Raw genomic sequence first — 16,112 nt, forward strand, 5'->3', positions numbered from 1 at the left:
TCAGACCAAACCATAAAGATTTAAAGATGAGAGTTTCAAAGGATTACAAGGAGATTGATTCCAAAGAAAAGTCATAGAAATAGAGAAACTTCAAGAGGTCCCAGAACAAAGATAATTCAGTTGTTAATACTGTTGTGTTATTCAAGCACAATCTGAAGATATTGAATGATGGCAAACTAGCACCTCACATAACAGGGGCATACAGAGAGAAGAGATGTAAATACTCAGCTGAACAGTATTATCTAAAAATATTCCAAAACTCTCTCCATCGATTTTAATGGCTGGTGAGTTCAACAGTGGACAGTATGTACCAGGTAAATTACCAATTGATAGTTTGTGAACCGTAGGTCATTGACCTTTTTTCCTGGATCATAGAGTTTCACCTAAAACAAGAGGCTTTAAAGTTTATTTAGTCCAACTCCTCAAAGCCTTCACTAACTCAAATTCTCAATAATGCAACCAGGAAACCAGAAATAAGCCCAAAATAAATGTTTGTGTTACACCTAGTGGAGCCTCTTTACAATTCTGTATTGAATCTCCTTATTCTTACTTTCCACAATTCTAATCAGAAATTAAACTCTTCTAGGTTTAATAGCTTACAGGCATAAAATTAGATATGTACTACCTGAGGAAGATACACCAACAGCAGTTAACAGTTGATATCTGACAAGAATTTGGTAAAAAATTATAGCAAGCAGATAGTACTCTGTATGAGGAGAGAGAGTCCCATAGCTGAATGAACCCTGATGATACCATTATATAAATAAATTTATAAACATGATCCCTTAAACAGGAATTGTTTTGAGAAAACAGGGATAAATGTTGGGAGAAAAAATTTAAAACTTTAGTTCTTTTATAAAGATGGGTTACTTTCTACAAAGATGGACCCTGTTATTACCATCATTCTCTGATTAAATATTAAATGAGATATAACTGTAGTTATTTTGGGGCTTTGTTACCAAATTGAGCTTTAAGAGAAAATGTATGTGATGTCCAGTTTAAAACAGCATTGAATCAAATATGACCTCTACTTTTTTTTTTTAAATTTTTTGAGACAGAGTCCTGCCCTGTTGCCCAGACAGGAGTGCAGTGATGCCATATCAGCTCCCTGCAACCTCCACCTCCCGGGTTCAAGCAATTCTCATGCCTCAGCCACCGGAATAGCTGGGATTACAAGCGCGTGCCACCACGCCTGGCTAATTTTTGTATTTTTAGTAGAGATGGGGTTTCGCCACATTGGCCAGGCTGGTCTCGCACTTCTGGCCTCAAGTGATCCACATGCCTCGGCCTCCCAAAGTGCTAGGATTACAGGCATGAGCCACTGCACCTGGCCATGACTTCTTTTTAAATGGGGCCTTTGTTTACAGTATTCAGTCAAAAAGATTTGTCTCCCAATATGTCTCCATTTCGTTTTCAGGTATCGTGATTTCCGATACCCACCTGGACACCCCCAGGAGTATAAACACAACATCTACTATTGGCATGTGATTGCAGCCAAGCTGGCTTTCATCATTGTCATGGAGGTAGGAAAAGTATGCTTTCAAACAGTTTATAAGGATGTGTATTTGCAGACCTTCCATTAAATGTTGCCAACTCCATACTTAACATGTATGATACCTTCTTATCACTTGCTAATATTTTAGGAAATATGTTAATCGGTTTTGACCTGAAAATATTCAAACAACTTCATTAACGAGAGCATTATCTGCTTTTAAACTTTAAAAGCATGTTATATGCAAAAGGGATTCAATATCATTCTTTACTAACTTTTTAAAATTTAGGGCACTGGGCAGCATGTTGGGCTGTGAAAGGGCTTATTCAAGATGAGTAAGATGATGTGATCTCTGCCTGTGAGAAACTTTTACTGCTGGGAGAGTTTGAAATTGACCAGCTCTGAAAAATGACTAAGGCAACTATAAATTTGTAATTGATATAGCCAACTATGCTTCCTATGCAGAGTGAATTAACTACTGCCAAATTATAAAGTATCAGAGGTTACTTAATTGGTATGGTCGATAGGATTGTATTTAAGCTGCAAGAAACAGAAAACGCAGTCTATGGTGGCTTAAATAAGGTTGATTCCCCTCCCTCCAACCCACATAACAGAGTTCACGAAAGTATGTGGTTGCTCCTGAATCAGTCAATACCAGTTCACTGATGGAAGCAGTATATCCAGTTCTTGGATTTGCTCTCATATATGTGTCCCCTTATGGCTGCTGAAATTCCAGATAACAAATTACATGCAAAGCAGGAAGAAGGGCAATGCTAACCATATCCAGTCCTTTTTGTCAGGAAAGAATGCTTTGCCAGAAGCCCCTACCGTGGACTTCCACCTACATCTCATTGATCAGAACTATAGCATGTGGTTTTCTTAGCAGCAAGAGGGGCTGAGGCAGGTGGATTTCATTTGCTCTGAATAAAACCACTCAGCAGAGAAGAAGTGGGGTAGACTCCCTGGCTTTTTGGTACTTATACTAGTTTTTTTTTTTTTTTTTTTTTTTTTCAAGTAGCTACCAAACATTAAACAGGGAAGACAAGTAACTCATGGTTAGTTCACCATCGTAAGTGGCTTTCTCAAGTACAGTATGTGATATATCAGCAGGAGTCACAAGTTTCTATTCAAACATGTAGTTGATGAAGTGATTGGCCCTCTGCTTTTGATATTGTGGTAGATCATTTAATTGTCTTTACATATGCAGTGGACCATCCCCACTGCAAAACTTCTAGAGCCAGCTTGATAATTCCTTTGCATTTCTGAGCTCACTGGAAGGGAAGAGAATCTACAGAGAGAGGGAAATTTAGGTGATGGGCTTTTCTTTTTTTTTTAAGAGACGGAGTCTCACTCTGTCACACAGGCTGGAGTGCGGTGCCATGATCTTAGCTCACTGCAACTTCTGCCACCCGGGTTTAGCCGATTCTCCTGCCTCAGCCTCCCAAGTACCTGGGACTACAGGTGCATGCTGCCATGCCTGGCTAATTGTATAATTTTAGTAGAGACGGGGTTTCACCATATTGGCCAGGCTGGTCTTGAACTCCTGACCTCAAGTGGTCTGCCCTCCTCGGCCTCCCAAAGTGCTGGGATTACAGGCATGAGCCACTGCACCCAGCCTAAGTGATGGGCTGTAATAGGGCAGTGAGCAGGGTTATGTTACACAAGGGTGATATAACAGAAATTCCCTGTAGTGCTGGAGGGCTCAGAGAGCAAGCTGGTACACATCAGTGCCTCCATCTGAAGCTCAAGGAGATCATGCTTTGGTTCAGAAGGGAAGTGGAAAAACTGAGCTTGAGATTCCTGGATAAGCCAGAGACCCAAAACAGGGCTGCATTTGTCTCAGTAGAGAGAAGTGTGTTTCTTTTCTGGAGAAAAGTGTCCTCAGTTTAGACCCCAGGTTTTTCTCAGATCAAGCTAATCAAATATGAGCACACAAACAAAGATGGTCAATAACAAGAGGTGATTTTAAAAAAAAAAAAAAAAAGTGTGAGAAACAACTGATTTGGACTCTCAGTAACCTCAAGGGTTTGTTTGAACTGTCAGATAAGGAATATAAATTAACTGTATGTGAAAATATTTAAATAATTTTGGGTAGAATTTTAAAAGAGCAAGAAACTAAAAAAAAAATTATAAGGCAATTTTGAAAAAACTAAATGGAACTTCTAGAAATTAAATCATTGGTGAAATGAAAAAAAGAAATAACATGGATGAAACAGAAGTTTAGGCAACTCTGAAGAGAGAATTTGTGAATTGGAAGATAGGTCTGAAAAAATTACTCCTGATACATCGCAGGGAGATAAGAAAATAGAAAATATGAAAAAAAAATGTTAAGTGATATGGAAGAATGAGAAATACTAACTTAAAAAAATGAAAGAAGCAGAAAATGGATTAAAGAGATGAAAGAGTTCACAGATCAGAAAGCATGACATGTATCAAGCAGAATAAAGAAATCCACTTACACATATTACAAGGAAAATGCAGCACACCAAAAATACAACCTTGGAAGTAACCAGAGGAAAAAAACTGATGACTAACAGAGAAAACTAAAGCGAGAATGGGAGTAGACTTTTTAACAGTAACAACGGAAGCCAAGAGAGTAGTCTATCTCCAGAATGCTAAAGAAGGTAGCTATAAACCTTAAATTACAGCAGAAGTTTGAAATCTTTCTGCAATGAAAACACCAGACCATGTGGTTTTTATTGGAGAGTGATACGAAACTTTTTAAAACAGATCATTTCAATCCTATACAAATGCCTTCAGTATCAGAAAGAGGAAATACTCTCCAACTCATTTGGTGAGGCTAAGAGTAGCCTAAATCCTAAAATCAGACAAGAAGAGAGAAAGGAAAATAAAGCCAACCCTGTTCATTACATAGATGCAAAGATCTAAGATGTGTAAAGTGAGATGATGGACATGTTAATTTGTTCCACTATAGAGTAAGTCCTCACTTAACATCCTCATTAGGCTCTTGGAAACCATGACTTTAAGATAACAACATCTACCAAAACCAGTGTTTTTTCTCATCAATGCTGTAATGAAACAACATTGAAGGAAATGATGTTGTTCGAGGACCTGGAGTTGCAGTTTCCAAGAACCTGTCGATGATGTTGAGGACTCACTACGTACATGTGTCTTACAACATCATGTTGTATACCTTTACGCAAAATTTTTTAAAAATGTACAAATCTGAATCTAGAGATATATTTTAAAAAGATAACATCACACCACCAGGCTTTAACCTGGAAATGCAAGGGTGACATAACAGAGAAATTCCACATATCTATAAATATTCCCTACCTCAGAAACAGATGAAAGAACTCTTTCCTACAGCATCAACCTTTGTCCCTTTGCTATATAATTTCCATTATCACTAAACACACTAATATCTCTCACATCTCAAAATTCTCTCCGTCCTTACCTCGCCAGTCCTGCTTCACTTCTCTTCTCCTCTTTGTGGCCAGCGCCGTTGAATGAGTTGCCAATACTCATGCTGTCCTTGATTCCTCTGTCTTTCTGTCATGCTTTCACCCCTTCCACTTCACTGAAGCTGCTCTTGCCAGTTACCAGCAGCCACCACTTCTCCACCCTCCCCTCACCTGACTTAGCAACTTTTGACTCAGCAAAAATCTGAGTCAAAATTTCACAGAAAATCTGACTTCAGATTTTCCTCATCACTTACCCCTGGAAACTCCTCCTCACTGGGCTCCTAGGAAAATACGCTTTCCTCCTGCGTCCCTGGCCATTCCACCTCAGGTTCTATGCCAGTACTTTATTCTTTAGTGATCCTGGGACTCATCCCTTGGTTGTCTTCTTTTCTCTCTCCTTGGCCTCTTGATGATCTCCTGGAGTCTGTTGGCTCTAAATACCATCTGTATGCTAAAAGGACCTTAAAATGGTTGTTTCCAGAGCACACCTCTCCTGAACTCCACCCATGAATCCAATGGCCTACCTGGATTCTTTCTTTCTGTCTGCTTGAATGCCTAACAGAGATGTCTCACATCTACTGCCCCACATGCCTATATTTTCCTCCATTCACTCCAAATGTTCTCCCAACCCAGCCCAAAATCTCTCCCATCCACAGTATTTCCCTCTTGATTATGGCAACTCCATCTCAATACTGCTCAGGTTAGAGCCCTTGGAACCCTTATGCTATATCCAATCTGGTTGGCTTTTCCTTTGAAAATATATCAGTGAGCACTTCAGACCAACTATGCTGCTACCACCAGGTCAGAGCCACTGTCATTTTTTTGCCTGGATTAGGACCAGAGTCTCCTAGCTGGGCTTGCTCTTGTCTTCCTCTCTTACTCAGAGTCAGAGCCAGAGTCCTCACAGTGGCACACAAGGCCTCATGGATCCAGCCATGCCCCAGTGCCCCTCAGACATCATTTCTCTCCTCCTCACCTACTCCGCACCATCTTTGCCTTTTCTTGAATGCACTCTGGAGGTTTCCTCCAAACCAGCTCTGCATTAGCTATTCCCTTTGCCTAGAATGTCTTTCCTTCTGGTATCTGCAGGGCTTGTTCCCTCACCTCAAAGTGTTTGCTCACTTAGGCATATCCAGACTAATCTGCAGAAGAATCTCTTCATAGTACTCATCACTTTTTAACACCATGAATAATTTGTTTTTAATTATGCTTATATTATCTCTCTCCCCTTGCTAGGTCAGAGATTTTTTATTGATAAATTAAAAAATGAAAAGGTATTTAGCCTCATTGGTAATCAGGGAAATGCAGAGTAAGACCAAAGGGAAAGTCCATTTCATAATCACTAAGTTGGTTTTAAAAAAAAAAAAAAGTCTGATCCAGCCTGAGCAACATGGCAAAACCCAAAATTAGCTAATTAGCTGGGCGTGGTGGCAGGTACCTGTAATCCCAGCTACTCAGGTGGCTGGGCAGGAGAATCGCTTGAACCCGGGAGATGGAGGCTGCAGTGGGCCAAGATCGCACCACTGCATTCAAGCCTGGATGACAGTGAGACTCTGTCTCAAAAAAAGAAAAAAAAAAAAAGTTTGATGATACCAAGTGCTGGCAAGGATGTAGAGCAACTGAAACTGTCACTGCTGTGGGAGTGTAAGTTGGTATACCTGCTTTGGAAAATGTTTTGATATCCTCTTATAAAATGGAACATTCACATGACAGAGTCTCAGCAGTCCCACTCTTAGGTCCACACTCTTGAGAAATTTGCAGATAATGCTCTAGGATTCTAGCACAGTAATGTTCACAGCAGCCTTGTTCCTAAAACGAAAACTGGAAACAATCTCAATGCCTGTTCATAGGGGAACAAATAAATTATAGTGTATTCACACAGAAGAATATTACACAGCAGTGAAAATTAATGGACTAGTTTTATAAGTTTTATAGAATAACATTGATAAATCTTTTTTTTTTTTTTTTTTTTTTTTTTTTTTTTTTGAGACGGAGTTTCACTCTTTTTGCCCAGGCTGGAGTGCAATGGCACGATCTCAGCTCACTGCAACCTCCACCTCCCAGGTTCAAGCGATTCTCCTGCCTCAGCCTCTCGAGTAGCTGGGATTACAGGCATGCGCCACCATGCCTGGCTAATTTTTGTATTTTTAGTAGAGACGGGGTTTCTCCATGTTGGTCAGGCTGGTCTTGAACTCCCGACCTCAGGTGATCCACCCTCCTCAGCCTCCCAAAGTGCTGGGATTACAGGCGTGAGCCACCGCGCCCGGCCAACATTGATGAATTTTAGGCAATACTTTTGAACAAAAAGCAGCCTGGTGTGGTGGCCCAAGCCTGTAATCCTAGTGCTTTGGAAGGCCAAGTTGGGAGGATTGCTTGAGGACAGGAGTTTGAGACCAGCCTGGGCAACATAGCGGGACCCTGTCTCTACAAAGAAATTTTAAAAGTAGCCAGGCATGGTGGCATGCACATGGATCACTTGAACCCAGGAGTAGGAGGCTTCAGTGAGCTATGATCACGCCACTGCACTCCAGCCTGGGTGACAGAGTGAGAACCTGATCCAAAACAAAAGAAAATAATTTCCAAAAGACTGCATGCAGATCATAAAGGTGAAGTCAAGCAAGACTATATTTTGGGGGTCTATATACATATTTTGTCAAACTTTTTAAAAAATAAATGAGAATGATACACATACACTTGTACAGATATGATAGCATTGACTTTAGCAGAAGTGCAGGGCCATTAGAAAAAGAGACACAAAATACAACAGCATTATCAACATTCTAGTTTTTAAGTTTAATGGTGGTTTTTTGGGGTATTTATTTTTTCTTTATCCTTTATAACCATTATATGTGTGTGTATATACTTTTCTACATATCACATAGTATTATTTATCTGTAGAAAGTAACAGTAACTGCTAGACAGAGCCACACTATTGATTAGACACGATGGCATTAGTGGTTGGATGTGTGTGTAAAATGTCCACTGCCTTGTCCAGTTAAACTGCCATAATGAGAAGCAAGAATGAAAGGAACTCGGTGTTCTCCTCCATTTCTTTGTGAGTGATATTTTTCTTCTTCTCTCCCCCAGCACATCATCTACTCTGTGAAATTTTTCATTTCATATGCAATTCCCGATGTATCAAAACGCACGAAGAGCAAGATCCAGAGAGAAAAATACCTAACCCAAAAGCTTCTTCATGAGAATCACCTCAAAGATATGACGAAAAATATGGGGGTGATAGCTGAACGGATGATAGAAGCAGTAGATAACAATTTACGACCAAAATTAGAATAAGAGCTTTATGTTCTGAGAAGCACTTTAAGGAATTTAGCTCTGTCAAAATATATTAGGAATCACTAATGAGAATGTTTAAGTTAAATCACTTTGGCAAATACGAGTCTTAACTATTGCCATTTCCACCTGTATTATTTTTCAGTTTCAGCTAGCGATGCAGAAACTGGAAAATGTAAAACTTAGATCATGAAGGGCATAAAACGTATCACCTGGAAAACCTAAATGTTACCTTTTTCTGATAAATTGGAATTTTACAGAAAAAGTCCCTTAGTGTGCTTAAAAACCACCCCTTCTAAAGTGGAATGGATTCTTTTTTTTCTATTTGATTACTTTGATTTCTGTCTATTCTCAGGCGCATGATCTCCTTTATTTTCAGGCCATGTTTTATTTCTTCCCTTTGCTAGAACTGTTCCAGGGTCATCTTTTCCTTGCAGTACCATCATTATAGATTTAATAGCTTTCCTGTGATTAAAAATAGCTAACTAGACTCAAGGATTCACAATAGTTAGGTGTATTATCAATACCTCCAGAAAGGAAACCTCAGTTAATCAGAGGAAATAGTTTCAGTCTTCATTTGAACATGTCTTTCCATCTCAAAAAAATACTTGTAGTACGTTGGAATGAAGATAGCAAGGTTTTGAAGCGTATTTGTCCTAATCCACAGTGACACTTTTTATCTTCCAGGAGCCCTTCTAGGAGGTCCCGTGCCTAATCAATGTTGACTGCTTTGCAGATCTCAAGGGAATAAAATGACAAAAGTAGGGAAAGTTACAGATTCAAACAGCATTTTAACTCATGTTGATCTGCATAATTAATTTATCTTTTCTAAAGATGTGTAGTTTCTTGGAAAACAGTGATATCACATGATTAAAATTACATTTTTATCAACGTAATTGTCTGGAAAAGATAAGCCCATCAATTTTCTACTAGTTGACTTTTATTCATTAGATACAGAAGGTGCAGTATTACACATCACCAGCTGCCTTTGCGAATGGCTCACTACACAGCCATTGGGGCATGACTGTGTGCATGGGCAGAAACAGCAAGTGCCCCCATTGTGGTCACTGGGTGGGGAGTGCCTTTTGTCAAGGAGTCTGTAGGACTTGGCTTATTTCTATATGCCAAAGTGATCAACACACCAAAGTCTCTGCCATAAAGAATGTGGCTTCCTTGCATCCTCCATCCTGTTATTCTGGGCCCAGTAATTTGATGTAACTGTCCGATTGTACTAGAGACAGGACTATACCAAGATTATTCATCATCAAGTAAAGAGACTCTAGATTAGATCTGATTTTTTGGCCTCCTCTAGAGTCAATCAGGCAGTTAAGAGTAATAAAGGAAAATGGTTTGGTCACAAACCCTACCATTATCTGGAGATTACTTCCTGCTGCACTCCTGTCCTGCCATGCACGTCTTGCCCCCTCACTTTTGTTCAGCCTAGCAGTCTACTTCACGTTATTGCCTTGTAAGTGTCGGGCCTCCTGGGCACTCTGGAAAAGACAGGGAGCCAGGCCCTCTCACCCCTACTGGTAACAGGTCAGTGCTGGGTGCAGGAGAGGGAGGTGATTTGCATCATGGTCTTGCTGCATGGGCCTCACTGGGATGCTGTTAAATGCCAGAGGAGCCAACCTATCAGAATCCTAGCAGCAACAGGAAACTCAGATTTTAGAGGCTTTTTACAAAAAAGCAGCTTAACTCTAGGTCCTGATTTCAAATACCTGCCATGAATGATTTTTAAGTATTTATGTAGGATCCATCAAAGCAGTATTCTCGGCTTTTGAATTGTCTTAATGGATCAGGGACACCATTTCACTGTCTCTCTTGATCATGTTAATGATGTAGTCAGAGTTCAAAACAGGCCACATGAGGTCTGACTGCACAGAGATGGAGAAATGAATTTCTTCCCACTGAAGGAACCTCTTTCTCATTCGCAGCCAAGATGGGAGTGCCACTGTTCCTCTCTTCACTTCTGAGATACTGCTTCTAGAAGCGGGTGTCACTTCCTCTCTATTACCTCTTCTCTGAAGTGTGTGGCTATCTCCTTGTGTTTCAATTTGGCAGTTACTCGCCCGTATGTCAGCATAGAAAAGGAAATGTTTTTACCTTATCTCCTGTATGTATGATAGAACTTAAAAGAAATGTGCATTTGTTTTCATAGCCCCAGCAGAGAAAATCCTCTTCATAGATTACATGCGCTGCTGTGGACAGGAGGGAACAAAACCCTCTACATATTTAAAAGCACCAAATGTAATATCTGACACTGTTAAGATGCCCAAAAGAGCAAAGTTGTAGTGGAGATGCAGGGTCGTTTCCCCATGCCATCCACAGTGTTAGTGAGTCCAGGGCTGACTTGCAGTGATGAAGAAAAGCAGGGAGCTGTGTCTGCCGACAATGGTGGCTGCATCTGTAAGTGGCTTCAGAGGCAGCAGCCCTGGGGAGATTGATGGGTGTGGCAGTGGACCTGTGAAGAGGGAGAATCTGGCCCTCAGCCTGTCCGGTGTTAACCACTAGAGAAACTGAGCTTTATATCCTTTTGTATTGCCTGTGAATTTTAGCATATTGAAACATTAGGCCAAATACTCAGGGGATTTTTCATTAAACATCCCTCAGATAATTTAGCTGTATGTCGTTAGAAAGGGAAAGCTATCATTTTTATTTTAAAAATAAACAAGGCCATCTTGTAAACTGTCACCAAAGTCTTCCCTTTTTTATTGCATGTGTGTCTTGAATTTCATAAAACATTAATTCACAATAGGGGGTCAGAATGTACTCTTGTTGAAACACTTCTTGTACCATTTTATGTTCATAATTATGTTTGAGGAGGTAAAAATGTATGAGCAGCTTAAGTGAAGTAGAACTATTCATGATGCTTTTCATACATTGTGGCATAAGATGTAAAGTTTGTAATTAATGTTCATTTCTGTGCATTTTAATATTCTTTTATAATTATGAGCATTTTAATAAATTCATTTTTACAAACAATAGTATGGTCTATTCTATATTGTCTTAATGTTTTTAAGGAAGAGAACAAATATATATCTGCTATTTACTAGTGGCCAGTTGTGTATCCCTTAGATAAATGTATGCTTTTATGTCGGTTTTTCACAGGCTTCACTTCAGAGATTTGCTTTGGATTTTTTAAAATTATATTCAGTGTATTAAGGTTACAGGTTAGAAAAGGTAGTTATTAAACTCAGCCAAATCCTATTCTTTTTGTCAATCTAGCAAATTTTACCACTTTTTACCAGACTTTTGAATAATGTTCGGTTTCACCTACTAGGTTAATGAAATGTGTTAAAATATCTGCCATAGCATTTATAAATGTAGCATATTCCATTCATTTCCTTTCTAAAATAGTTGTTATATGACCAATAGTGACCCAGAGCACGTAACTGGCAAAACTAGAAACCTCTTTCTCTTGCTGCCTTCTCTCTGTAGGACACCTTTCCCAGGACCGTTTAGGTTGTGTTCCCTGTCACCCCTTCATTACTGAGACAATATGTAAATGGACGATGGCCAGACCATATGTAGAAGCAGAACTCTACCTACACCCTGCCCCTGCTATCTGCAATAGTCACCCCAGGGAGCCAGCCTGCAGTAGGTTATACTAACAGAAAGTCAGAGTGCTCTCTCCAGTTACAATCCAGGAAACTAAAGAATAACTTCTGTAACAATTGGCCCAATATTACCAGGACCTGATGAATAACTGACAGCTTCCCTAATTTTGGTCCCTGCTCATACCTTAGGACCAACCAGAGAAAGCCAAATATGCCCTGCTAATCATCACATAGGATATCCGCTTCTAGTTAGCTACCTACAGCTTCCCACATCAGCGGCCTCCAATCAGGCGTAGCAGAAGCCTTCCCACTCTTTCTGCCTGCCTTTGAGTCTTTGTCAAAACATGAGTGACAGTGGATGACTCCCTTTGCTATAGCATACTCTGAATAAATAGCCTTTCCTTCTAATGTGGATGGTCTTTGCTTATTTCCACATTATGATCAATACAATGGCAGTGGATGTTTGCTGGGCAGTCGGACAAATACTCGAGTGCGTTACTTTGGCAAACTCCTGCCCTTGGATCATACTGGGGTTGGTCAGGAGGGAGGTTGGTCATGACGACAGATAAATCCTGGAGAAATGTAGATTGGATCACTGGGAATTAAGCTGTGAACCCAACACGATGAGTTTTGCCATTGATAAGCAATGGGGAACCTGTGGAGAACTTCAGAACGGAATGCTGTAGGCAAGAATGTGATCTTTGTCCCTGGTGAGGACTCATCTGCCTTCTCTCCTAAGCTCTCTTTTCTGATGTGCTCTTTGAGCCTCCTCACCTTAAGATTCAAGGAGTTTGGCGGCAGTTCTCACAATAGGGAGGCTGCCTTGCAGCATTCCTGAGGGGAGAAGAAGAATGGACCCCACCCTGAGCCTTCGGATTCCATGGAGCATTCAAGCATAAATGAAGGGGAAATCCTAGAAAAACCTGCTGTGGCTGTGACAGTTTCATTTCACTTGGGGAGATGTTTTCCTTTGGTTATGAAACAGATTTTACAAATGCTCTTAACAGCATTTCCATTTCCCAGCAGAAAACACACATAAGGCAGGTGGCCCTTTAAACCCCTTGCCTCATTCCCGAAAACAGTTCAGCACGTGGGATCCTTTGCAATGCTGGAATGATTTTTGTCACTTTACCTACTGGAAGATACCCCTGAGATCGGTCCTACCCTTCATTTCTCATCATTTCACCTGTTTTTGGCCATAATCAAACCTAGTTCTTCTAATTAGAACCACTTCACACCCCAACTCAAGCAAGTAGACCATGATTCCTAATATTGTTCAGGGTGGATACGCACATTTATGTTACAAAATACCCTGCCATTACTTTCTTGTCATTGTCGCTTGAGGTGAGTCAGAGTGATAAATCGCTGTCAGTCACCTAAGAGGAAGCTGCAGGTAAGAGGCCCTGCTCTGTGGTACAGAACAAGCTACAGCCCTGGGAACAAGCGATAGCACTGGCCGCAACAAAATTCCCGGACTGACCCCACCGCTGGGCCTTTTCTCCCCTACTTTGTCTTTAAATCAAATCAAATTTTACCTTCACATATTTTGGTTCCTTTGGGACAATCAATATTCACTATTGCAGGGCTCTAGCTTCAAGATCACAATCTTACAGCAACCCTTTCCCCAGGACTGGAATAGAAGAGGAAGGAGGGAGGCAGTGCAAAGAATCCAGGGAAATAAAAGTCAATTAAACAAAGGGGGAAATCTCTCTGGAGACTCCAACAATTAACAGAAGGCTCCTTGGCCCTCACTTCTGGCTCTGTGGAAAACCTCTGGGTATAACTAAGAAAAAACATTGCATTTCGATTGCTCCCCAAAAGACTGAAAAGCAAACATATGTAAGGAGCAGCTCCCAGGAAATTGTTTAAATTGCTCTTTTCTATTGGTGATGGTGGGGCAAATACAACCCCAGGAGCTCTCATGGAACCCCAGAGACAACTATCACATTCACACTCACCCTTCATTAATAATGAGGCAGGTTAATGCGTTCTTGAAACCTCTTCTTCAGTCTCCTTCATAAGGTTAAATCATTGCATTACCTTCCTCGTTTTGATTTGGAAAATGCACTGAAAGCCTAGAATAGAACTTTTTTTCCCAGACAATATTCTTCCATATCATCTCTTAAAGCTCTATTACCTGTTCAATGTGAACAGTGTAATTCCTAATACGTGATTATGGCACTCCCTGTTATAAAAGGAATGGATCCCTGGATGTCTCTTCAGAGCTTTTTCCCTAGGTTTTCCTATTGTATTCAGGGCTCCAACCCTTGGCAGTTTGTCAGCCTGGATAATTCCACAATATTATATTACTGTCTTCCAAAGCTTGTCTTTCTTAACATATCCAGTCATGGGCAACTAATTGCTTACTATGAATTCCCCCACTTTAGCTGCTGCACCTAATAGTAAAAAAGAGGGCATACCAGTGTCCTGCTCATAAACCACCCCTCAGTGCAGCCCAGTTTCTGCCTGGATGACCAGTCTGTTACAAACATATATCTTGGTGTCAGTCCTCCAAACAGTTTCTTAGGAACTCTTTGACCAGGCCATGCTACCCAAACTAAACCACATCTTTGTCATCTGCAGAGCCTGGGGCAAATGTACTCCCCTTCTTTCCCACCTACCCTGCATATTGTAAATGATGAGGAGGAAAGGAAACTTTGGGGTAAAAACTGAAGGTTTTAATCTTCTAAGAATCTTAAGAATATAGTTAGCATCACCAAAAATATGCCATGTTTTAAATAGGGTGGACAAGTACATTTAGAGTACAACACAAACTCACTGAAAAGAAAAAAAATGGTGAAGGCAAGGTCTGGGGCAAAGACAGCATTGATGGTTGTTTTACCTGGTTCAAAGTTCAAGGCAGCCTGCCTGTGATACAGGAAAGGACATAAGATTTAGAAATAGAGGACCTTGATTCAAGTCCTGGATCTGCCACTTGCCAGCTTCATAAATTTTAGCAAGTTAAGAAACTGAATATATAAATGGACAATGGCCAGAGCATATATAAAAACAGAACACCGATCCTCAGCCTGCAGCAACCTGCCCAGAAAACTAACCCCTTTATCTACAATCAGCCCAGAAAGCCAGCCTACTGCAAGTCAGACTTGTAGGAGGTCAGAATGCTATGTCTAGTGACCATCCAGGAAGCTAAACACCTCTGTAACAACTGGTGCAATATGACCAGGAATTGATGAATAACAGCTTCCCTAATTCCGGTTCCTGCTTGCACCCTAGGACCAACCAGAGAAAGCCAAATATGCTCCCCTAACCATAACATAGAATGCCCACTTCTGCTTAGCTGCCTATAGCTTCCCCATGCCAGCAGCCACCAATCGGGGCATAGCTGAAGCCTTCCTACTCCCCTGCCTGCCTTTGAGTCTCTGTCAAAACACAAGTGACAGTAGCTGACTCCCTTGCGATAGCAAGCTCTGAATAGCCTTTGCTTGTTCTCATTTGGCTGATCTTTATTTCCACAAAGGTATTTAACCTCTCTAGCCTCTAACTTCCTAATCCATAACAATGGGGCTAGTTTCCACTACTTGGCGTCATTATGAAGTCCCTAATGTCTATGCTTCTCACGCTGGATTCAGGATGTATAAGAAACCACAGGATCAACATGAGCAATCCTCTTGGAGGTGAGTGTTTCAATGATTAAAGGAGAAATGGTCATATTAAAACAAACACAGATATATTTTGAAATTGCATGCAAAATCCAGATGAATGTTTAATATAAAATAACAACCTTTAAATAAATTCTGGCTGGGCATCGTGGCTCACATCTGTAATCCCAGGACTTTGGGAGGCTGAGGCTGGTGGATCATCTGAGGTCAGGAGCTAATGACCAGCCTGGCCAAAATGATGAAACCCTGTCTCTACTAAAATTACAAAAAATTAGCCACGTGTAGTGGCGGGCACCTGTAATCTCGGCTACTAGGGCGGCTGAGGCAGGAGAATCGCTTGAACCTGGGAGGCAGAGGTTGCTGTGAGCTGAGATTGCGCCACAAGAGTGAAACTCTGTCCAAAAAAAAAAAAGAAAAGAAAAGAAATTCCACACTTAGAGTAAGCTGCTTCATCTAGGCCCCAGGGTTATACCTTTACCTTCCTCTGTCTTCAGTGAAACCTGTGTGGAAAAGACTGACAAGGTTGACATATGTTGAAAGCACCTTGTCAGCCATGAGATTCTAGAACAGTGTTCTCAAAGTGTGGTCTAGATTCCCCTGGGAGGGTCTAAGGCCTTTTCAAGAGGTCCACAAAGGCAAAACTATTTTCCTAATAACACAAAGACAAGATTTGCCTTTTTCACTGTCATTCTCTCAACAGCATAGAGTGGAGTTTCCAGACGCT

The 16,112-nt window shown here is 40.8% G+C and overlaps 1 protein-coding gene across 5 annotated transcripts in view; it reads left to right on the forward strand.

The window, feature by feature from the left end:
• The window catches only part of ANO6 (anoctamin 6), a 212,810-nt gene extending 201,860 nt beyond the window's left edge, over positions 1–10,950 (forward strand). For all 5 annotated transcript variants that reach the window (XM_050746870.1, XM_050746872.1, XM_050746873.1 and 2 more), the window contains 2 exons: positions 1,418–1,523; positions 8,005–10,950. In XM_050746870.1, the coding sequence (XP_050602827.1) occupies positions 1,418–1,523; positions 8,005–8,211 (313 nt within the window). In that variant the 3' untranslated portion in view covers positions 8,212–10,950. The remainder of the gene's footprint in view (positions 1–1,417; positions 1,524–8,004) is intronic.
• The last annotated feature ends 5,162 nt before the right edge of the window (positions 10,951–16,112 follow it).

This window comes from Macaca thibetana, chromosome 11 (genome assembly GCF_024542745.1).
Source record: "Macaca thibetana thibetana isolate TM-01 chromosome 11, ASM2454274v1, whole genome shotgun sequence".
Lineage (NCBI taxonomy): Eukaryota > Metazoa > Chordata > Mammalia > Primates > Cercopithecidae > Macaca > Macaca thibetana.